Genomic DNA, 22,889 nt, shown 5'->3' on the forward strand with positions numbered 1-22,889 from the left:
TTGCATTATAAGTGGCTTTATAAACTGCTACACACACAGAGGACTGCAACACTGACATAAATATAAAGAAGGAAGGAGGGTGAGAATACCCGGGAAAGCTTCCCAAATTATTCGTGACAGGCACGTGAGCTCCAGCCCCCAACTCACCGTTCAGCTTTGCCTACATGCAGTTAGGCAACAACCAACACGCAGGATCAGCAATGCGTTAACACTTGCTGGAGCCTCATTCTTCCCCTCTCCTTTTTTTGGAGCACATATAGCAGATTTCAAAACGGGAAAGCATTTGAAGAATGGAGCTAGACAAATAATCACCTGGAGAAGTACAAGTCATGAAAGCCATGCTGCTCTGCTCTGCGATTGGGGTGGAGAGATAAGTCGATCCCAATCTGAAGCGCCTATCGCAGGTTAGCATCTGCTGCACCCAGGTACTCCCTCCTGCCCGACAGAAGTACCCAGCCCTCCAAGCTCAAAAGGCTGGCAAGTTACATCCAGACCAGAAACAAGCTGACTTTTTTCTTTGCAGCACTATAAAACTGACTACCATTGATAAGTAAACACTTCACCACAAGATCAAGACTGGAGATGCCAAGCAGAAGCCCCTGAAGCACAGACAACAGTGATCCAGTGTCTGCATGAAGACTGTATGATCATAAAGGCCTTTAACCTTGAAAAGGTCTTACTAATTCTAGCATTCAAATGGGACACAGTGGACTACCTTTTTTTTTTAGTGGTGGTGTTGATGACACAGTCCAACGCGCCTAACCCATGAAAACGCTCATTCCAGGAGATGCCCAAGCACCTCAATTCTCCTTCCCTCCTCACGGGTGCACAGACTGCCCCATAAGTGGAACTGGTCCAAACACTGCTTCACCGCCTCTTCCAGCCTCCCACATTTCTGGTGGCTGCTGCTTTTGTGCTGTCTCAACTGCTCTTCTGCTTCAGCAAACAATTTAGAGCTCCCAAAAGCCCTGAGGCACTAATACAATCACTGGCTCTGCCATCTTATGCAACACACAACACTCCCACAGCATCACCCCCCCTGGACAGTCCTACATCCTCCTCCCTGCTCTGTTTCTGCCTGGCTGCAGGGGACACAAGGGCACAGTCCTGCAGCTTTACCAAGCCCCTTGACAGACCGCCGTGATCATTACCTCACTACAGACCTCCTATGGTATTCTTCATGTCCTGCCAAAGCTGGGCATGGCCACCCTGCTGAGGACCCTTCGTCTTTCCCGCAATGATTCTCACACAAGACAATTTCCTTTTTCCAAACAAGTCTTAAATTAGAGCAAGACACTCTACTGCAATATGCCCATTTGGCTCACTTAATGAAGATGAAATCTTCAAAAAAGACAAATCAAGTTCTGGGCGCCTCTAGGAGAGGCAGAAGTTATTTTTTTCTCCATCCCATCACCTCTTCCCCTTTTCTTTATTTGAAACTTGCAGGACACGGTCAGTCACCCATCCTGGAATGATGTTCTCCTGGTAGAATCTATTTTAAAGCAAGCAAAATTAAAAAGACAAGACGTGGCTCCACCACTTTATACTTGATGCTCTCCACAACCCTGCCAGCAGCCCATGCAGACAATAGCAAGCCTCAGCAAACGGCATGCACCGCTGCACAGCATTTACACCGCGCCTGCATTAGCACAAAACGGGTGCTCTCACCACGGCCTCATCAACCCCGTGCAGCAATGAGATCAGCAGCTGCCAGAAGAGAGCTGTTACAAGAACATCCGTGTCATAAAAAGAAATAACAGGGGGTGGGGAAGGACCAAACCATACTAGGTGCTTCTCTGACACTCCCTGCTGTCAGTTTTCAGAGCTGCCAGACATTTGGCATTGATCTTCTCAGGTCTGGGATGAGAGCCCTGAGAACTACCTGTCCCCTCACCTCTGCACTTCAGTATCCCCACACTCAGAGGGGAACGCGGTCTGGCGTCGTTCCTGTAAAGGAAGCATGCCTCGAACAGGAAAATCTACAGGCCCCTTCCCAAGCAGTAGTCCTGCAATACTTAGGCTCACCGTGCCCAAAATACACCCACTGAGAACACCCGCATCCCCAACAAAATATCGTGTTAGTTCTCAGAAGAGAGTGAGAACTTCATTGTAAAAGAAGGGCCAGCAGAAGATCTTTCCACATTGCACGGAAGATGCTGGCAGGAGGAGTATTTCTGTGCGGTGAGGAGGACTGCTGGCACGAGCACTGTGCCTGCTCATTTCCTAATATGGACCAAACAGTCAAACGGGTTTAGATCCACAAGTCGTGCGCCTACAGACTCATCACCGGTGTCTCACTTGGTGCAAGGCTGAGTTTAATCTTTTCACCCTATTGACAGGATATTAATTTTTACCTAATGGACCAAGAGCTGCCAAGCGCTATGAGACATTTTTCACATTTTTCTGGCTTTGTTCAGTTTTCCTTTCCTGATGAGGACCTTCCCATTAGTCCTGCCTTCCCTGAGGTGTCGCAACAAAGACATGAAGAAATGCCAGCTTCCCAGTGGATCCCAAACAGAGAGTGCAAAGCACAATCTGGACTTCTCCAGGAGGTGAGACTGATCCAAGCTGCTGTGCCAGGAACAACGTTTGCCAGAATCAAGAAGGCTGTTCCACTTCAGAGGTTTCCAGGCTTGGATATTGCCACCCTAAAAAATAACGTAGGCCAGAAAGTTGCAGTTGAGTACACCCTGCTGTGCTAGAGCCCCCACCCATGTGAGGAACACACAGCACCTACCAAGTCCTGAGGAACCTGAAGCTATGTGCCCCTTTGGGTGGACACGTGTCCCTTCGGGTAGGGAAGAGGGAGATACGGAAATCTGCAGGATGTAATGTGAAAACACCCAGCACATTCTGGGAAAGAGAAAAAGGTGTTGTGCCTCCCCCTGCCAATCCTCACACAAGCCCCACCACCCTAGGCCAAGGAGCTCCAGGAAGAGGAAGATTCAGCAAAGGTTCTCAAGACAAAACCTATTTGCACATCTTGAAATATTAATTTTCTTCTAGTTAATGAAGTTTTGCTTCCACTGAGAACCTTGCAAAATCAGAGCCATCTGTTGGAAACCAATAGCTGATGCTGCTAAAACTGAAAAATGCATTTTTCCTGCTATTCCAGCTGCCTTGAACCAGCTCATGTCCCCCAGAGAGGTCAACAGTGTGCAAAATATTGCTAATAAGATGTGCACTGGAGACATTTGCTCCTAGCCAGGATTTCTACACAGATCTTTCTGAAGCCAGAAATACACTAGCTGCAAAGTCAAAGAGCGTTACAGCCTTCTTCTGTGAATGTTACATAATAAATAATGCATTTAAGTATTGTGATGCTGGGCTCCAAATCCCAGCCTCACTTAGCCTTTAAAGACGGTGCCACAATTATTTATAGTATTTATATTACAGAGGATGGGGGGGCGTACTATCAGATCTCATTTAAAGATTACTTTCAGATAAAGCAAGTCTGGTTCTCTAACATTTTCTTCAAGCAGAAAAAGGTGGCAGCAGCAGCTGGGGTACAGCAAACAAATCAATAGATGCATATGGACATATAGGTCAAATAAGAATTAGGTTGAGCAAAAAACCAAGTTAGCTGTGAAACATTCCGTTGGCTGCTTTTCCACATACGGTGCTGGCTGTCTGCAGTTTAATCTTAGAGGAGCTCCACCTTGTTTGAGCCTGCAACACGTACAAGCTTCCAAGGAGCAAGTTTTTACTATAATTGATCTACGTTTCTTTACACTGGGGAATGTTTTCATACGAGCATTGCTGTTTTATACACTCATTGCACTAGGAAAAACTGAAGGAGGAACTGGAAAATTTTCTTCTGTGTCCTTCAGAGCAGAAAAATATCATTCAGAAGCATAGAACTGACCTAGAAAAAGGAAGAGTTATTCTGCTGCCCTCTAATGAGCACATCTAACATCTGAAAAAGAGTACACTCAGAGAGACATATTCTGTTTGGCCACAGGCATGTCCTCTCCTGCTACAGAGCTGGCAGCAATGCAGTCACACCTGGAGCAAGGCAGCACCTCCTACACAGCAAAAACATGCAGAAGAAAAATCTGCATGGACATGAGACCTATTTTGTACTTTCCTAAGCTTAGACTAGAGTATATAGCTATGTCCCATTCTGTTCCAGTTCCTTCCCCAAATAAAGTGAGAAGGGGAGAGGTTCCTAATTCTGACCTTCAAGACACAAGCAAGTGTATCTATCAGCTCACCTCTACAGCCTCCATGAGCACCATCCTACCTCCAAAGTACCTTTGCTGCATTCACCTTCTGTGTCCCTTCCTTGGGTCTCTCTAGGTGATATTCATACGTTAGATCTCTTCATTCAACCTAGCACAGAAAATACTGTAACCTCATGATATGGAGTTAGACCATATGCTTCACTGCCACAGAGGGCCATGACATTGTACAGGTATACAGGTACAACAGAAACATGGAGGAATTACTTGCTTAAACATCCATGACTGTCAATGAAAAGCAAAGGAGTTCAGTTTTCATGCAAGGGTGTCTCTGGATCTGCACAATGCTCAGAAGACATTCAGTTGAAAAAGGCAGTAAGGAAGGCAGAGGAACAGCCACAGAGCAACAGTTCTGGTTGGTACTGAATTTAATCTCAACTTTTACCAAGCTATGGTAATGTGGTGGGTTGACCTTAGCCAACTGCCAGATGCCCACCCAGCCGCTCCCTCACTCCCCCTCCTCAGCAGGACAGGAGGAGAAAATAAGACGAAAAGTTCATGGGCCAAGGTAAACAACGGAGAGATCACTCACCAATTACCATCACTGGCAAAAATTAATTTAATGTACTGTCAATTGAAATAGAATCAGGCGGTGAGAAACAAAGACAGACACTAAAACACCTTCCCCCATCCACCACCCTTCTCCTCAGGCTCAGCTTCACTCCTTCATTCCCAACTCCTCTACCTCCTCCCCTGAGCAGCACAGGAGGACAAGCAAGGGGATTACAATCACAGTCACATCACAGCTCCTGTCTGCTGCTCCTTCCTCCTCACACTTAATCCACTGTGGTCCTCTCCATTGACTGGAGCACCTCTCTCCAGGGCTGTTTCTCACTTATTTTTCCTACTCCTCTGCCTGCCCAGTATTTTTACTCCTTCTTAATTATATGTTTTCCCAGAGGCACCACCATCATGGTCGACAGGCTCAGCTGTGGCTGCAGTGCATGCATTGGAGCTGTCTGGACCTGGCTGTGTCGAGCACAGGGCAGCCCCTGCCTCTCCCCCTGCTACCAAAACCTTGCCACCTACACCCAATACAGGTGAACAGGCCAACGCCCTCTATTTTGGAGGAAGAAAAGACATGGAGAAGTTCTAACAATCCCATATAAACAGTATCTACACATTTGTATGCTATTCTGTAAATAAAAACCGCTCAGGTACAGGCACTAAAGCACCAAGCGCACCTGCAGCTGCAGAGGAGTATGCATAAGCCCAGCCCTGGGGTCACAAATCGCTGGCGTGCATCAAAAGCAACAGCCAGAAGCTCCACCGAGAAAAAGGTGAAAGTGCCACTGAAGGAAGCAACTTAAACTCCAAATCGTGATTTCTGTCAGCAGAATTCCTGCAGCCTGGAACAGCCTTCCCCTACCTCCCTGTGGACAGGCACACCAGGTTATTTCAAGTCAAAGTGCGTTGCAAAGTAACTACTGGATGTATAGACACAGCCTGTAGTTGTCGCAGCTGGGAACATCCTACCCATGCTAAAGCAGTCCATTCCCAGTTACATAAGAACAATCAGTGACCCGAATTTACAAATAATCTTTATTTTGAAAGGAAGGAGAGGAACAGAGACATAAGTAAAAACAAATTTAAAAAGCCATGCAGCTAGGAAATGCAACAGAAGCAAATCAGCCCAGAGCATACACATACACAGCCACATTAGGCATGAACGTCCATGATAACTGCAGAAGCCAAAACTCTTTAAGTAGATCTATTCATTTTCTGTGTGTCCTCCACGCACAGTCGATCACACAGCACCAGTGGGCCAGGAAACAAGTTTGTGTCCCCCATTTTCCTTCAGATATCCTGCCAGGGACCTTCTGAAACACCATGTTTCTTTGCAGTTCGTTAACAATGTCACTAAATACAATGCTTCCAAGAGTACCTTCCAACTGACAGTCACTCCTTGCTTGAACATCTGCTTGATAGTCTATTCTTCTGCAGGATCCATTTTCTGTGGTTAGCTTCACAGCATATTTGTAACACTGCTAGTTCAATCTAAACCTGTCCAAATTACCATTTCAAACAACCCAGAATATTTCAGTACCCACTGCATTTAATCCTTCCACAGTCTTGTTTCCCACATTTAGCTTAGACAGTGTCCATTGAGATTTACAGTGTTAAATAATCTGTTAAAAAAACAACAAAAAAACCCACAAAAACTTACTTCCTTTCTATAAGCCACTTGACTAAAAAGCTAAACCTAAATTATGTGCCGTCACCAGTTATGCCACATCTGAGCATCAATAATGACACTTTTGAAGCACTGAAGTGCGCAAACACCTTCAGCTGGTGCACACATTTTTACCCAAGCATAAAGAAAATCTGCGTCCATAAATCGCTCACAAAGACCCTTTGAATACCTCTGTATCCCAAGAATCCCCTGAGCAGAATGGCTCTCAGCACAGGAGCCAGCACTACATGCTGTTTCCTAAGTGTGCATTGCAATCAGTGGTGGCCTGAGAGAAGGAGTCGGCTCTGGGAGAGTATCATGTTTTCCTGTAATTATAATGTATGGGCCATTAGTACTGGAACTGAAGGATTACAGATTATCTGGGAGTGAGTGCCCCTATTAACAGGCTGTATAATTTAAAAAACAAAAAACAAAACCTCAGGCAAGCTAGACCTGCTACTGTTCCAATAACTTACTATAGATCCCACTTAGTCTGAATTATAGACATCAGCTCTTGAGAGATCTTCATTAAACACACAGCCTGTAATTCAGGTAAGACCCACATCAGCAGGGCAGAGATTTATCTCTCGGTAAATCAGAAACCTGATTTATGTAGATGACAGCCTTGTCACAGAAGTCCTTGGAAAAAAATACCCACACAAAACAACCTTCCTCACATGGGCATTTCCCAGGGGTATTAGTAGAGAAAAGAGAAGGCTGACTTATTCCTGCACCCCAAAAGCATGTCAAGGCAAGTCAGAAGGGGCAACCCAGAAGAAGGAGACCTCTCACCTCATCCACCCTTCACCAGCCCCTATGAATTTTCTAAATAGAGAGTCTATTAAATATTAAACTCCCAGGACGCACATTTCAGAAATCCATTTGACAGCTTGACACAACTCTGTACCGATGCTGGTGACGAGGGAAGGGCTCTGCCTTCCAGAGCTGTCAATCTGCCCTCTCCACAAGCGCTTCTTCATCCCTCTTGGGATTCAGTTTCTCAATTCACGCAGTGCTAAACTGTTCCTCTCGTGCCCCACGAGAGGGTTTCATTACCGGGACTTGTGCTGGGTGGGACCTTTGCCAGTGCTGCAGAACTATGCCTCCTCTCTCTCTGTAGCATTTATAATTTTATAACTTGATGATGCCAAAGCTGTAACATTAGAACAGCAAAGGCATGGCTTTTGGTTCATAACCCTCTTTTGTAACACTGCAGCTTCAGTTCTCTCCTAAGCAGGGCTGATCTATTTTTGTGTAAGGATGTCTGATCATTTTAAACTGATTTAGCACAAGAATACCAGGCTAGATTGGTATCCTTTTAAAGCTTTGGGAATCATAATCACACGGAGCAAGACATGGCATGACACGCAAGCTGCCATGCCCCATCACGCCTGACCAGGAAGGCAAGGAGCTACACTGGCCCCAAATTCAGCAAGACCTTCAGTGGCACAAGGGACTGACGCATTTGACGAAAAAAGCACATGCTTGAGCACCCAGCTTTTACAAAGGCTGAAGGAAAGCTTCGCAAAAAGCACAGAGCAGCACCCCAGAAGCCTCACCAAATGAGTCCCCAATCCCTCACTGAGCCCTACCCTCCTCTTCAGCCACTCAGCTCCAACGCAGCCCAGAGAGCAGCACGTAAAGGCTGCCCCAGGGCAGGCGTGCACCTTCGACCGTCACTAGTGGTAAATGTTACGCAGCAGGGACAGCCATGGGAACCAACCATAATAAGAAATTACAGGGATCTGACACATCATTCAAACTCCTAAGAGTCATTTCAGGCTCTTCCCTCTACCAACAGCCTCCTCTCCCTGGAGCAGCCTGCGAACATCTTGGCAGCTTCAGGCACTCTGGAAAATGTTACTGTGTTTGTGTAGCGTTCAGTATCCATAACCACTAGCTAATTGGAGGATTTTTTTTAAAAAAAAAAAACCTCTAATTTTTAAAACAAGGACTTAACCACAGCTAGATGGAGCGGAAGAAAAAAAAAAAGTTAATTACTTCCATAAATATTAACACAACTGATTCCCATGATCCGGCAGAAGGCACTCACAACATGGAAATGGTCTGTCTCCAGACGGGAAGTCAAAGCATTCAAAGCAGTGCAAGCTTCAGACGCTCATTTAGCTCTTTTCATTTAATTGCACTGACTCTAATTAAAGTGGAGTTTCACACAGCTATTCTCACAGCTGGCACCACACTGCACAGACAATAAATTGTTAAACTAATTTTAAGCAGTGTGGATTTTTTACTTTTTTAAAATTATTATTATTTTTACTTAAGGCACCAGTGCCTTTAGCTTTCAGCAGGATTCCCACTCCGAATTCTCCTAGAAGCTACCCACAGCAGGTCGCTATCCTCCATTTCAAGCAGTCTCCACTGCTGTTCACCTCTGCTTGCGAACACGGTCAGCTTGATTCTTGAAGCAAGGTCCCACTGATTTTCATCCTTTAGACCAAAGCAACAGAAGAGCCCTCTGGCTTCGAGGCGAGCTGTTGCAACCTACAGTGTTCTGTTTGAGGCATCGTGTAGACTGAGGTCATCCAACCTCACTGGAGAGGCTTCCCATACCACCAACCCCTATCAGAGCTCCTCTCAAACACCGTGCAGATTTATAACGGCCTGTTATAAAACAGTTGAACACCAAAACTGCCCTTACAAGGTGATCTGGCATTGTCAAGGTAAAAGCAGTCTGTAAACCTATTAGTAAGTGGTATACTGGGTTACCAAAAGCCAACAGCATCCCTCCTCCAGGAGGTTCAAGTTTTCTGCTTGCAAGAAGGGAAGTGGGCTCCCTCCTGCCCCATGCCAGTCGGTGCTCAGCAGGGACCGAGGGCCTCCTGGCAGGGTCAGAGTCTCCTCCCACCCAGTGACACCAGTTCAGGCTCTCACTGCAGCACATCACATCAGTCAGGGTGCAGTGACAGGGTTAGTTACAGCTCAGCTCAAGGCATGGAGGCAAGCAATGCTTTTTGGACTGAGCTTCTGCAAACTGGCAGAGGAACCACTCACTCAGTTCATGTAATAAAGACACCTACAGTGTCCTTCACAGCCACTTCTGCATGCCAAGTCATTCACGTTGGGGCTGGGGGAGAGGTAAAGAGTATCACTTTGCCTGTTTAAACCCTGGTCAGCATTTCCCCTTTCCTGGGAATTTTTCCTTTCTTGCAGACTCTTTTATTGGAGGTTTCAAGCACTTTCACACACAACATCTGAGAAAACACCAGGTCATGAAGGGATGTTTGCAGTTTGACCCGAGACCTGCTGGGACACACCCTTGACCTGTGCAGGTTACACGAAGAACACGGATACCTTGCAGAAGGTACGCGGCTGGGGAGGAGAGAGGCACGCAAAGGAGAGGTGTGCAGCCCACGCCTGACCCCGGAGAGAGTGCTCGGGGGCTGAAGGTGGCTGCCCTTCGACTACTCTTGGCTGCTGGGTGGCTGAAGATACAGTAGAGATAAGAATACGAAAGAGAAACAAGGAACTGCCAAAATGGTTGCTGGCTTTGCTGAGCCCTTCTTCTCCCTATGTCCCTCAAGCCTGCGCAAGGAAGGGGAGCTGGTCCCTACCCAAGGCTGAATGCCCACGGGCACGTATCATTCTCAGTCTGTTGGGGTAAGGGATACTGCAGAGCTACTCTGCCCTCCCCGAGACCACAAAAAGCAGCCACCGCCGCCCCCCGCATCAGGGGCAGCAGTGCGCCGGACAGGCAGCGGCACAACTTCAAGTGATCAAGGCCGAGCTTTATCCAAGCTGCAATAGCTGAAGGCTCCTTTAATGGAGCTTAGGTGCCTCATTTTAAAGCCATGTTGATATCCAGTCCCCACCCATGAAAGCGAGAAATCCCAACTCAAACACGATTCAAACAGCCGCTCCTCCCAGGGCAGCGTCCACACGCCAAGTAGAGAGTTTCAAAGATGTTAAAATCATTTCAGCTCAACGCCACCAAGGGCATCGCCAATAGGCCACCTCTGACACCAGCTTCAGGGAGAGCATTTCAACGCTCCCAAAATTCACACAGACCAAAGCCTGTGCAGCTAACAACAAAGACAGATGGAGCAGGATCATCTTGTCATTGGGGACCAGCACAGCACATCGCATTTTACACGCACATTGGAGATGCTACAGCTGCTCCTCACAGGCCTCTCACTGTCATCCTCAGTTTGTGGAGCAAACCATTTTCACCCCTTTCCATCTGAAGAGTGTTACAGTAGAAAACAGCTTGGGAAAGGCACTCTGCATAAAACAAACACAAGACAGGTGTGACAGCTGCCAGCACAGAATTAAATGCTGAAGAAAAGTTAAAGTGTCTTCGTTTAGCCCACACCCGGGGCTAAACAATAACAGTTTTCCTCTCACCCAATGTCCCTTCCCCAACCAAGGAAGGAAACTGGGAAAAAAGAGGGAGACTCGTGGGTTAAAATGAAACAGATTTAATAAAATAAAGAAACCAATATAAATGCTAACACAAAACACACAAAAGTATACTTAGCTACAGGTTGCAGCAGGTTGTCCAGGAATAGCAATCGTCAGCCATGAGGAAAAAAGGGAAGCCAGCAGAGACAAGAGCAAAACCAGCCCCACTTCTCCCCAGCAAACCCTCCCTTTCATAGTGAACTTGATTGTTAATGATACAGAATACACCTGTGGGCCAGCCTGGGTCAGCTGCCCTGGCTTTAGCTGCTAATGGCCCTGATCACCATGGCTGGCCACAAACTGAAACAAAATACCAATGAAACCAGGACAGAAAGCAGCAGAATCGTGAAGATCCAGCAGCCTTCCACACCAGGGATGTGGCGAATGACCAACACAAGCAGATTTAAAACTACCCCAAACTCACATTAAGAAAAAGCAGCAAAGGCTTAAAAATGACATTCAGAAGGGATGTATTCATTAAAACAAGCAGGATTATTTTTTTTTTAAATCCTTCAATTGCTAAACACTCCAACATGTCAGGAAAAAAAAAAAAAAAAAAGTCCAAACCAAATGGGAAACCTTCAGCTTCATGAGGCCAGGCACTGCACAATACCCAGGAAAGCACAGCTGAAGGGTACTACACGGCACGGCAGGCAGCACGCTGTATAGGAGGTGAAGGAAGGGCCCAAAAGGTAGGCAATGGGAAGGCTGCTGATGTCTCTGGCCTGTTCGTACCGACTCACATCACCAAACATCTGCCTGAAGAAGGTGCACAGTGCTAGGATTAGCCATGGCAGGAGGGCAGACTCACACCATGCTCTGCAGAGTAACACAACAAACATCTTCCCAGCAGAAGTAACCTGCTCCTACCAACAGCACAACTCTGGGATTTGCACAGATGCATTTCATGAAGAAATGTGATCAGCAGTGAGGATGGAAGATGAAGAACCATAATATTTAAAGACCACAAACAAACAGAAATCCAACGAACAGACAGGAATAAATTACAGGACACACAGATTTGCATCCTGTCAGAGCTCCTGAAGAGTAACAGGGGACTGGCCACAGCTGCAATTCTGCAAGAGACACAACAGCAGATCCACTGCAGTGGTAACCAGAGTCCAGACACTGCAGGAACAGCGAAGCTGGGAGAGGAGAAGTCTTATATGGATTCTGGCACATCATCCATTAAAAAAAACAAAAAAACAAAAAAAAACCAACAAAACAGGAAAGCAAATCATGTCACATGAAGGTAGTGCATGGTCCCACGGCAGGACCATGATGCCAACCAACCACAGCTTTTCTGCTTCTCATCTGAGGCCACAAAAGGAGAACAGAATGGGACAAGTGGCTGCACAGCCCAAGGAGAAGGAAGCAGATACGCGACACACACAGCAAATCTGGAACACCAGAGCAGAAGCTGAGGTGCAAACCAGAAGGGCATAGTCAGTGACTTTGCAGAGGGAGGCTTGGTAACAAAAGGAACTCACAGAGTATCTAAGGAAGGGGAAAAGCAAGGCTGTACACAGCCTGCAGACTTCAAGCCAAGCAGAAGCCTGACAGCTTGGAATTGCTGATTTTATTCTCTCCCATCTCCACATTTCTTCAGGAGGAAAAGGGACTTCCTTCTTTGTCGGATGCTCAGTAATTTCACTCCTCTGCTCCCCTCTGTGCCACTGACAGAGGAACCCATGCTGCAAGACAGTCCTGGTCATCAGAGGATGAAAGCTCTCAAGATACAAAGGGAAAGTCAGAGAGACTACAGCATGCATGCCTGAAACTCCCCTATAGCTTTGCATCACGTTGTGCAGATCCAGGCTTCTATAACAGCAAGGCCCAGCACAACCTCTGTTCAGGCTAATGCCCTACATTACTCTGTACCCCCCCCCTCAGTATAGAATCATAGACTCACAGAGTGGCTTGGGTTGGAAGAGACCTTCAGAGATCATCTAATCCAACCTCCCTCCCATCTTTCAGTAGACGAGGTTGCTCGAAGACCTGTCCAACACTTGAACACTTCCAGTGATGGGGCACCCATAGCTTCTCTGGGCAACCTGGTCCAGTGCCTCACCACTCTCACCATAAAAAAATGTTGTCTTTATGTCCAATCTAAATCTACCCTCTGGTTGACCTTATGGTCTCCTTAAGGACACTTAACTGGCCCAGGACTAGAGGCAGCAAATGGTTTTAATCCATGTTTCACATTTTCCTGGCTCACCAGTGGCACAGGAGGAGATAGAGCAATCTGCAGGAAAAGCTACTCTTGCCACAACCTCAGAAACCAAGGTGACAAGCTAAGGTTTTGCAAACAATTCTGAAGCAGTAGCACTTGCTGCTGTTGCACTTTGGTTTTCTCAACACCACATCTTGTCACAGTTCCCTTCTGGAGAAGCTGAAAATAAAGCAGGAAGCTGCCTATCCAGTTGTTCATATCATTCCACAACTGGTTCATCATCCACTCCAAAAAAAGAGACATTCCCAGGCAACTGGTTTGCCAGAGCTGTGCTTGAACAGGCCCTTGCTTCAAGGAGCAAATACTGAAGAAGGAAAGCTAAAGCAAAAAAAAAAAAAAAGGCAACCCCCCCCATATGACAGGCCATTATTTCTGACTTAGTTGGAAACATTTAATTCCCACGCTACAGAGGCTCAGCCAGATGAGATTTATTCACTCACACTACTAACAGAGGTCCTTGCATGGATTAGATTATGGCAAAGCATTTGATTTACATTACGTCAGTGGCTAAGTAAACTACACTGATAGGAAGCAATCATTCAGCGAGCAACTTGTGGACTTAACTCCAGTGTTCAACAACAGTGATGTTGCTGGCTTTTGTTACCTACCAGCATGTGGAAATCATCTGGAATCTGGTGTTAAGATGAGCTAATAATTAAAGACAAGAAGCAGAGCAAGAGAAAGTAGCTGCAGCAGTCTGCTTCACAGTACGGCATGGCTCAGAGCTCCCTGTATTAAAATACTTTCCATTTTAGACCACTGGCTTTCTACCGTCACACACGCAAGATTCACCTGAAACAAATTCCACTGTGGTGGCGTTTTTTATTACAGTTCCACCCTTTCCTTCTCCTGCCACAAGAATTACTTCCAGAATGCCAGAACAGCCTAAGCTGATACATCGCACCGATCACAAGCAGCACGCTGAATCAGCCTTTATCTAAGGGAAGCAACGAGACCATTACCATGAGAGCAGCACACACCTGCGCGGGCACACACAACCACTCGTGCTCACCGAGGTGCTAACCCTGCTATAAATGCTGAACTTCCCAACTTACGTATTGTGCTCATCCCTGTTCCCTCACAGTAAACGCAGCAAAAAGCTGGTCACTTAACAAACTGAGGAAAACTAACGGGGAAAAAAAGGTAGAGAGAGGTCTCCTCTCTCATTGGTAGCTACAGGCCACAGCCCCTGAGCCCCAGCACGATGGTGGCTTGGTTTCCTACAGGACTGCATCCCTCTGGCTGCAGCACGTCAAAGCAGATCTTCCAGATGAAGCTTTTCATCACGTGGAAGTAACCATGCTCTGCTGTTGTTTAGTTAGCCCCCAACACATCACACAGCCCCACGGCCACGGTCCGGGCCCTCCTCTTGCCCCAGCTGTCCCACACTGCCTTGGTGGCAGCCCACATCCCCGCCCTGCACATCCCGGTGGCCCAAGCTGCTGCACAGCCCCCCAGCTACCTCTCTTGTGCTGCACACAGGGACCTCATTGGACACAGGACCATCACTCGGGGGCTGGGGAAGACTGTCTCCAGTCCTGTTTCAACACTACAAGCCATTTCCAGGCCTCAATATCCATCCCTGTTTCTGCCTAAGACCCAGCAAGAGCAGAACCACCATGCTCCACCTGCGCTTCCCATTAAGAAACCCTGACAGCCCCCTCCATCAATCTGTGCAGCCTCTTTCTGAACCCACAGAAGCGTCCAGCGCTCACATCACACACAGACGCAGAGCCCAGAGCTGAATTCACCACATGAGACACCAAATGTCTTGTTTGGGTGCGTGTCTACCATCTGCTATTGCCGTTGCTTCTTCCAGATTTGTAGTGCAAGAGACAGCAGACAGCCACACCCACCCCCCTCACCCTGCAGCTTCCAGGCTTCCATCACACCCTGACTCACTGCCTTCCCCCACCTGAAGAACACGGGGCTTTTCCTTTAGAAACAACTCAAGAGGCATCCCAGGCCTCTGAGCAACCTTGCTGCCCTTCTCTGAACCTTTGCTGGTCTGCTGCATCTTTTTTGAGACAAGAGGATATTTGTGGAATGAAGCACAATGTAAAAATTCAGTACACAAGGGGTATTTTTTCATTTGCCACTATCAGCTGATTTTACAGGTCATCCAAATAATTCACTGAATTCAAAATGTCACCTCTCTGCCTCCTGCCCAAGCTGCCCTGACCATCTTTATTAGAGCCGCACAGTTCAGGCAGCCTTTCCCCTCACTGCACCCAAGGCCCACGCTTACACATCTCCCCACCCTCCCATCCTTCTGCAGGCTGCTTTGAATGAAGACAGGGCAACCTGAAACCTGCCTTAGGAACTAGGCACACGAGGAGAAGGCAGTCATCCTCTTTTGACAACAAAGCTGAACACAAACCCTGAGAAAAAAGTCTGTCCAGGCCACGCTGGGAGAGATGATCCTTACTACAGATGGTAGCCTCAACCACTAACAGCATCTGAGGCTTTCAAAGAAGCACCCTTCTCTGCAGCTTGCTTCTTCAGCTCTCCATCACCTCCCAAACCTAAGGCATTCAGAAGAATTGGGATGTGGTAGGGCACAGTCAGCTCATGGCAGACACAGGAATGTAACAGTGGAGTGAAATACATCTCCTCCAGCTGCTGGACTAACAGTCCTCATTTACCTCTCTAAACTCCTGGTGCCCAGGCCACGTGAAAGAAAGGAAGGAACCACACAAGCATGTCAAACAGGCAGAGGATGGACAGAGAGAAAGTGGGGAGCCAGAAAGTACATCCTAGGCATAGAAGGCAGAGAGGGAGGCCAAGGAACCCAAGAGAAGTAACCAGCTAAAGATGCACCATCATAGTTACCTACTCATCCCAGTTTGTCTTGTCTCTTTGTCCTTCTCTGAGAGAAAAGGGAGCTCCACAACCCTCCAGGCACCCCCACAGGAGCAGGCCTGGCTGGCTCTTCCCCCTACACCACCACCTCAAACTGGTCCAGAAGCAACCGCTGTCCCTGCACCATGCTCTGAGGAAACCAGGCTTTCCGTGTCTCTCCTGCTGATCCAGCCAGCCACGATCCTCTTTTAAACAGGGAGTGGCTGTGCTGACAGGTGAAGCCGCAAGCCAACATCACCACCTCTTCTTCCTTACTTTCCCAGCAACAAGCAATCTCTCAATCCTGCATATCCTTTTGGGCCAGCTCCACATCTGACAGCTTCAGAATTAGCAGAGGGCACTCCAGCTCACATAGCTTTGGTGCTCGGGCTCTGTCAAGACAAAAGTTGGGTCCTACAGTTCAAGCACAAAGGCAAAACGTGAAAGCCCAAGTGGAGAAAGGAACAGAGGCAGAATAGCAGTAGGAAGGTCAAATGTTTTACTCGGAAACATCTTATGCAGATACCTTCGACCAAGCTGTAACGCCACAGAAGCACAGCCACGGAGTGAGATGTTGGCTTTCTGGGAACTACACCTCCAAAAGCAGAGGGATGCAGGGTCTAAGGAAGAGAGATAACAGAGCCAAAGCCCGTAGCTGCCAGCTGGGCTTGGTAACCCAGAAGTTTCCTGCCAGGTCTGAGCCCTGTAACCACACCCTTGTTTCACTCATGCCCTGCAAGACCTCTTTTAAGCCCACACTAAAGTCTTCCTGGCTGTCCCTGAAATGTCACAGCACAAGGCCACATCATAACACAAAACACAGACATGCCAGCAATCTTGGATAATGTGACGCAGTCTTAGGCAATGTGAGGCACGCATGGAGGACAAATAAACCAGCTTACTCAACTGCCACATAGCATCCTTGACAGAGAAAAGTCTTCTTCAGCTGTGAAAAGCACAGGAGATAGAGGGAGTAAGCCCACCTACAGTCTGCCAACCTGACCTTCTCAGAGCCTGAAAAGCAAGTGGGAGAGAAACAATTTTTTGTCTTGATATTAAATCTTAAAATAACAATGTGTAGGAGAATCCTACCTTCCTGCCCTGTACACTGAGCTAAGGGGGGGGATAGGAGGAGGAGGGGGGGAGGGTTGGAGTCAAGTTGAGTCTCCTGCTGAACAGGCTCTCAGCTGACCAGAGAGCCCTGAAGACAAAGCACATCTGCCTAGAATCTCTTTTCTAACTCCAGGGTGTCTGCCATTGTATGCACAGCCTAGTCACAGTTCACTGAATTAACACAAAAAAATGAATTGATTTCCATAATGAAAAAGCCTCCACATGGCACCAGAGTGATACAAGAAGAAAGGGCCCAGCAGCTTGCGAAGATTCTTAAAAAAAAAAAAAAAAATAAGATCACTTTGTGCCTCATTGAATTGCAGTTTTGAGCCCCCAAAAAACAGCTATTTTTAGCTGATCATCTGGAAAGTCAGAGGAGGGAGCACAAAGCGTCGGGGTCACCATCACTGTCTGCAGGAAGCCAGCACACAGCCTAGAGAGAGGGTTAAGCATTGTCAGGCACCGCACATCTGCACCATCAGCACTGCACAGGGACCAGCAGGGCAGGGCTATTTATAAACTAGACAAGTACAGCTGTAGCCTGCAATGAAAGACTAGGGTTGCAGGCTGTCAGCCTTCAACAACACGCTGTCTAATGTAATTAAAGAGATGGCTATGTTCACAGGCACACACATAGGCACACACATCCTTTTCCCAGGAGAGTTACAAACAAGGAGCTCAGCGTTTTGAAAACAATCCATTTCACAAAGGTTTCTGTGCAGAGGGCAAGCACATCTCAGCAAATGTGTCCTCACACCCTTCCCATTCCCTCACTCTGTGACCAAACGTGACCAACGGGCTACTCCTGCTACAGCTCACCACTGCTCAGGCAGCCACTAGCCCTTGGGTGGTTACTGGGTTTGTTTGCAGCCCTGGACATGAAAACACAGTCACTGTAGCAATATTAATCTACATGGAGAGAATAAATTAATTTAGTTTGCAAACAAGGTATTTGGGAGTCTGTGCACCTTCTGCACCAGGACAGATTGCTGTGCCATCAGTTTCCATTTAGAGGTGAAACAGTTTCAGATACAAAGCTCTGCCTGCCAGTAAGCAGCTAGAGGGAGCATTGCCTTGTTGTGGGACTAGGAAACAAAAGCCTCTGTCGTCTCCTCCCTGTTCCCACTCTCACTCCCGATACTCCCTGGTGAGCTGGATTCTCCTGCCCAGGAGTCCTTAAGCAAGGGACCTAGCAACAGCGAGGAAGAAGAGGAGAGAACTGGCTGCAATCAGGCTGCTGTGGGTAAAGTGCTGTTAACACACAACAAGCAACTTGCTGACAAAATACTGGGGGGTGAATGGCAGCTGCTGGTGAGGCAAAAGCAGCCACAGAGGAAGGCCCGAGATCAGGTCACAGCCTGGGCTCTGCTGTCCCCTCAGCCCCTGGGGGCCAGGAGCCTTTGGCTGCATGAGGACATCCCAGAGGTGGGGGCTCCAGCTGCATGGCACAGCCCAGCAGCTAGTTCCCCACCTAGGGAGCAGCAAGCACATAAATGCATTTCTGCCTCCTCCAACCCCAAAGAGAAACCACTTTTAAAAGCCCCTGCAGGGACACGGGAAGCTGTGTTGGGGTTCGATTCTCCTGAGAACCCAGTGTCTTTGCTCACAACCTAACGTGGCACTCAATCAAAACACAACAAACCTGTTCTGGAGGAAATGATGCTTCTGGAGTCCAAGTCAAGCTTCTGCACTAGAGTATCAGGGTCAATCTTCAGCCCGGAAAAGACACCAGAAGATGAGAAGTCCCAGTCCTTATCCAAAATAAACATTAAGCAGGAGTCAGTACAAACACCACCAGGCAACATTAATTAAAAACCAAACCAAACCCAGCACCATCCAGATGAGAGCAGGGTGAGGGCTCCAGCAGCAGCGTGCAGGTGCCTCTCCTGAGCAGGCAGGGGTTGGTAAGTCACCCCACCAGCCTGCCCCCTCCAGGCTCTTCCACCCAGCAGGAAGTTTCACAAAGTCACATTTTGGACTGTTCTATTCCTAACAGATTTCTACCTGAACTCAACCTCGCCTCACTCAGGATGAATTCAGGTATTACTCCTAGAACTGTGAACAGCATCCTTAGGAAAAGTGAGATTTATTACAGGTACGTAAGTACGTAACAATACAGATAAGCAACAAATGAGCAGATTAGGGTCCTAAATCCTAAATCGATGGACATTAAGCCGATTCAGTGACCAAATCTTCAGCATCTAGTTCCTTTAAGCATGCAATACCTCTCTAAGTCCTAAGCTTTGCAGTAGCTTCTCTGGTTGGCTGAGAATTTATTATTTTAGCCAGCAGTTATCTCCCAGCACCGACACATAACTTTATAGTGGTATAAAACCAGCTGTATTTGGCACAGCCTGTTTCTCCCTCCTCACAAGGAAAGCTGTAGGTGCATAAAACCCCTTTACTGCTGTTCTGTGTCCTCGCTGCGAGGGGGCTCGGGGAGGCAACCAGCTTTAACCTGAACTGCGTATCAATAACACAGTTGGTGAAACCAGACATGGTCTAAATCTTCTAAATGACTGTGTGTGAACTGACGGCTCAGCTCCACCTGCCCTAACCTGAAATCGAAGAGAACCACTGCAAACCCAGCCAGGACAGGCTCTTACCCCTCCACTCCCAACTCCTGCTGGTCATGATCCCCACTACCGCATCTGAGTTACCCCATCGAGACGCAGCCCAGGCACCCTCTCCCCCAGCAGCAGGAGCAGCACTGGCACGTGTCTGTCCCCCCCACCTCCCTCACCAGGCTCTCCTCTCTGCACGCTGAAGGCCTGGGGACGCTCTGGTGGCTGCCACAGTGTAGCTGCCATAGCTATGGTGGCTGCAGTATGGTGGCTGCCATAGCTGCCACTACGGGGCCGTTCCACCACCATGGCTGGTGGTGCACAGCAGTGACAGCTGCCACTGGAGCAGGACCTTGTCCTGGAGTCCTGAAGCTCCTGAAGCTCCCTTGTTTCACCTCCCGGCCTGCTCTGACGAGCCATGCCCTCCTCGGCACAGCCCCACTGATGACAAGCGGCCTGAGAGACGAGCAGCTGCCCAGCACCACCACAGCCGCCCCAAGGCCGCAGGGACGGCGGCAGGGGCACAGCGTGGCTGTCCTGAGCAGGAAAAGGAGACCGGCCTCCAGGAAACAACCTCGATCCGTCCCCCGCCCCTCTGCGATCCTGTCAGCTGCCGCCACCGCTTCACCGCGTCCACGACCAAGGCGGGGGTGGGCTCCTCAGACACCCCGCGGAGACGCACCTGGCAGCGCGCTGACACCCCGCCAGGCTCCCGCGCCCCGCGGCGTGGGGCTCCACGGCCCCCCGAAGCTCCAGAGCCCGAGCAGGGCTGGGAGGGCGCGGGGACCGAGCACCCACCCTCCCCGCTGCCGGGGATCACCGCCTCCGCCACCGCCACCCCGCCCGCGGCCGGGCCGGCCCCTCGCAGGCCGCTCCCCCCTCACGCACCCCGTGACGGCCGCTCCCGCCCGCCCCACGTCAGGCCGCCCCCCTCCGCGCCGCTCCCCGCCCGCCCCCGCTACCTTGCCGGCCGCCGCGCTCCAGCCGCCCGCGCTGGGGCCCAGCCCAGACTCGGGGAGCGGCGGCGGGTCCCGGGCGGGCCAGGGCCGGGGGGCGGCGCGGTGGAGGCGCGGGCGCTTGGCCTTCCCCACCATGGCGGGCGGTGCGGCGCGGCGGAAGGGGCCGGGCTGGGCCGCGCCTCTCCCGCCCCGGGGCCGCCCCTGCCCGGGCGGGCCTTGCCGGCTGCCGCAGCCGGCTCCCGGGGAGGCCCGAGGCGGCGTTGGGGTCCCCGGGGAGCCCCCAGCGACGGGCAGAGCCCAGGAAGCGCCTCCGCGGCAGCCTCAGCCAGCCCCTTCCGCTGCTGTTAACTCTCGAGCATAATGGTGGCGTCTTAGACGCCGGCGTTCTGCCGCCGGTCGCGTTGATGGGCAGCCCGGGGGTTAATGGCCTTCGGGCTGGCAGTGGGCCAGGCAGCCTGCGGGAGGTGTCTCCTGGAGGCAGGCGGAGGGTGTTCCGTGTGCTTAGGTTAAACCCAGGGACTCTGAGGCACAGTTGAAGTCTGGTGTAAGCCCCTGGAAGAGCTGAGGCCTCTCGGTAGCACTAGCCAGAGCGCAGGATGCCATTGTAAGACAGAAAACTGAACTCTGAAATTCCCTGCCAGAAATTATTCCCATAGTTACTACAGCAGAAAATACTTGACGAGCCCCCGTGGAGCCCGGGCACGTGTTTGACCATGCAGTCATGGACCAGGGGGAGGCCCCCAACAAAACAGCCTCAGCCCTAGCTGCACCTTTCCATGCACATGAGGGGGTGAAATGCAGGATCACAGAATCAATCAGGTTGGAAGAGTCCCTTGGGATTATTAAGTCCAACCATTGCCCTGACACCACCATGTCAACTAGACCATGGCACTAAGTGCCATGTCCAGTCTTTTCTTAAACACATCCAGAGATGGTGACTCCCCACCTCCCTGGGCAGCCCGTTCCAATGTCTAATAACGCTTTCTGAGAAGAAATTCTTCCTGATGTCCAACCTGAACCTCCCCTGGCAAAGCTTGAGGCTACGTCCTCTTGTCCTATCGCTAGTTGCCTGGGAGAAGAGGCCGACTCCCACCTCACTACAACCTCCCTTCAGGTAGTTCTAGACTGCAATAAGGTCACCTCTGAGCCTCCTCTTCTCCAGGCTAAACAACCCCAGCTCCCTCAGCCGTTCCTTATAGGTCAGACCCTCCAGACCCTTCACCAGCTTGGTCGCCCTCCTCTGGACTCGCTCCAACACCTCAACATCTTTCTTGAAGTGCAGGGCCCAGAACTGGACACTGTATTCAAGGTGCGGCCTCACCAGTGCCAAGTACAGAGGGACGATCACTTGCCTAGACCAGCTGGCTACACTATTCCTAATGGAGGCCAGGATGCCATTGGCCTTCTTGGCCACCTGGGCACACTGCTGGCTCATGTTTAGCTGGCTGTCGATCAGCACCCTGCAGATCCAAATGCAAAGCTGCTTCTTCCCCGCAGGTGAATAAAAAGCTCCAGCCTAGGGAACCAGGGTGGTTTTGCTCTTAAAAAGTCCCGATGGGTGCTCCGTGGTTAATAGGTCTTCATTTTCCAGCTGGCCCTTCTCTGCCTTCCAACAACCCCCTCTGAGCTCCCCAGGACCTGACGTTGGGGAGCAGACCCAGGGACCCATCTCCCCACTTCGGGGCTACCCTGGGTAGCGTTTGTCCACTGGTCTTTTGAAACCTCAAAAAATACATAAAAAAAAAAATACAAAAAATACACTGACAAATGTCATGTTCACTGGCAACTGTTTTTTTAAAGCAAGAAAAATGTCTTGCCGTGTACTTCTCTACGCCTACTGAAGTTCCTTTTCCCCAGGTCCCTTGTTCAGCCCTGGCTTGCAGACGGATAAGCGAGGATGTGCCAGAGGATGAGAAGAGTGAGGCTGGGGAAGCCAAGCTGGAAGGCCAGCATCGCTGAGTCCATCTCTAGGGCGTCAGACACTCCCACCTGGCCGAGGGGTTGATGCATGTGGATCGGCATGGGCAGCGTGGGAGCACAAGGCAAGCTGTGCCACGCAAGTGCACGGATGGTGACCCTCCTCGTGGGTACCAAGGACACGGGGGAATGCAAGGAGAGGTCCCTGGGGAGGTGATGCTGCTTGGAAAGATGCCACGTCCAGTTTAGGCATCTGCTCACAACCAAGCGTACCCCTGTGCAAATACTAGAAGGCTGAAAATAAAAAATATCTCTGAGGATGGAGATCCCACAGCTGCCCCGATTCCCTGCTCCCGTTGTGCCACTCGTTCAGCCGGAGTACGGCAGTGGCTGGGACACACCAGGGAAGATTTATCGTTCTTCAGGGAT

General features: G+C 49.5%; 1 protein-coding gene across 2 annotated transcripts in view; it reads right to left on the bottom strand.

The window, feature by feature from the left end:
• SLX9 (SLX9 ribosome biogenesis factor) overlaps positions 1–20,685 on the bottom strand; it is a 59,132-nt gene extending 38,447 nt beyond the window's left edge. The window contains exons 1-2 of one of the 2 annotated variants that reach the window (XM_068408174.1): positions 20,547–20,685; positions 18,663–18,771 (exon numbers count right to left, since the gene is read on the bottom strand). In XM_068408174.1, the coding sequence (XP_068264275.1) occupies positions 18,663–18,771; positions 20,547–20,678 (241 nt within the window). In that variant the 5' untranslated portion in view covers positions 20,679–20,685. Of the gene's footprint in view, positions 1–18,662; positions 18,772–20,266; positions 20,407–20,546 lie in introns of those variants that run through there. The other variant, XM_068408175.1, reaches the window with a different exon arrangement.
• Positions 20,686–22,889: the final 2,204 nt, after the last annotated feature.

This window comes from Nyctibius grandis, chromosome 9, assembly GCF_013368605.1.
Source record: "Nyctibius grandis isolate bNycGra1 chromosome 9, bNycGra1.pri, whole genome shotgun sequence".
NCBI classification, from domain to species: Eukaryota; Metazoa; Chordata; class Aves; order Nyctibiiformes; family Nyctibiidae; genus Nyctibius; species Nyctibius grandis.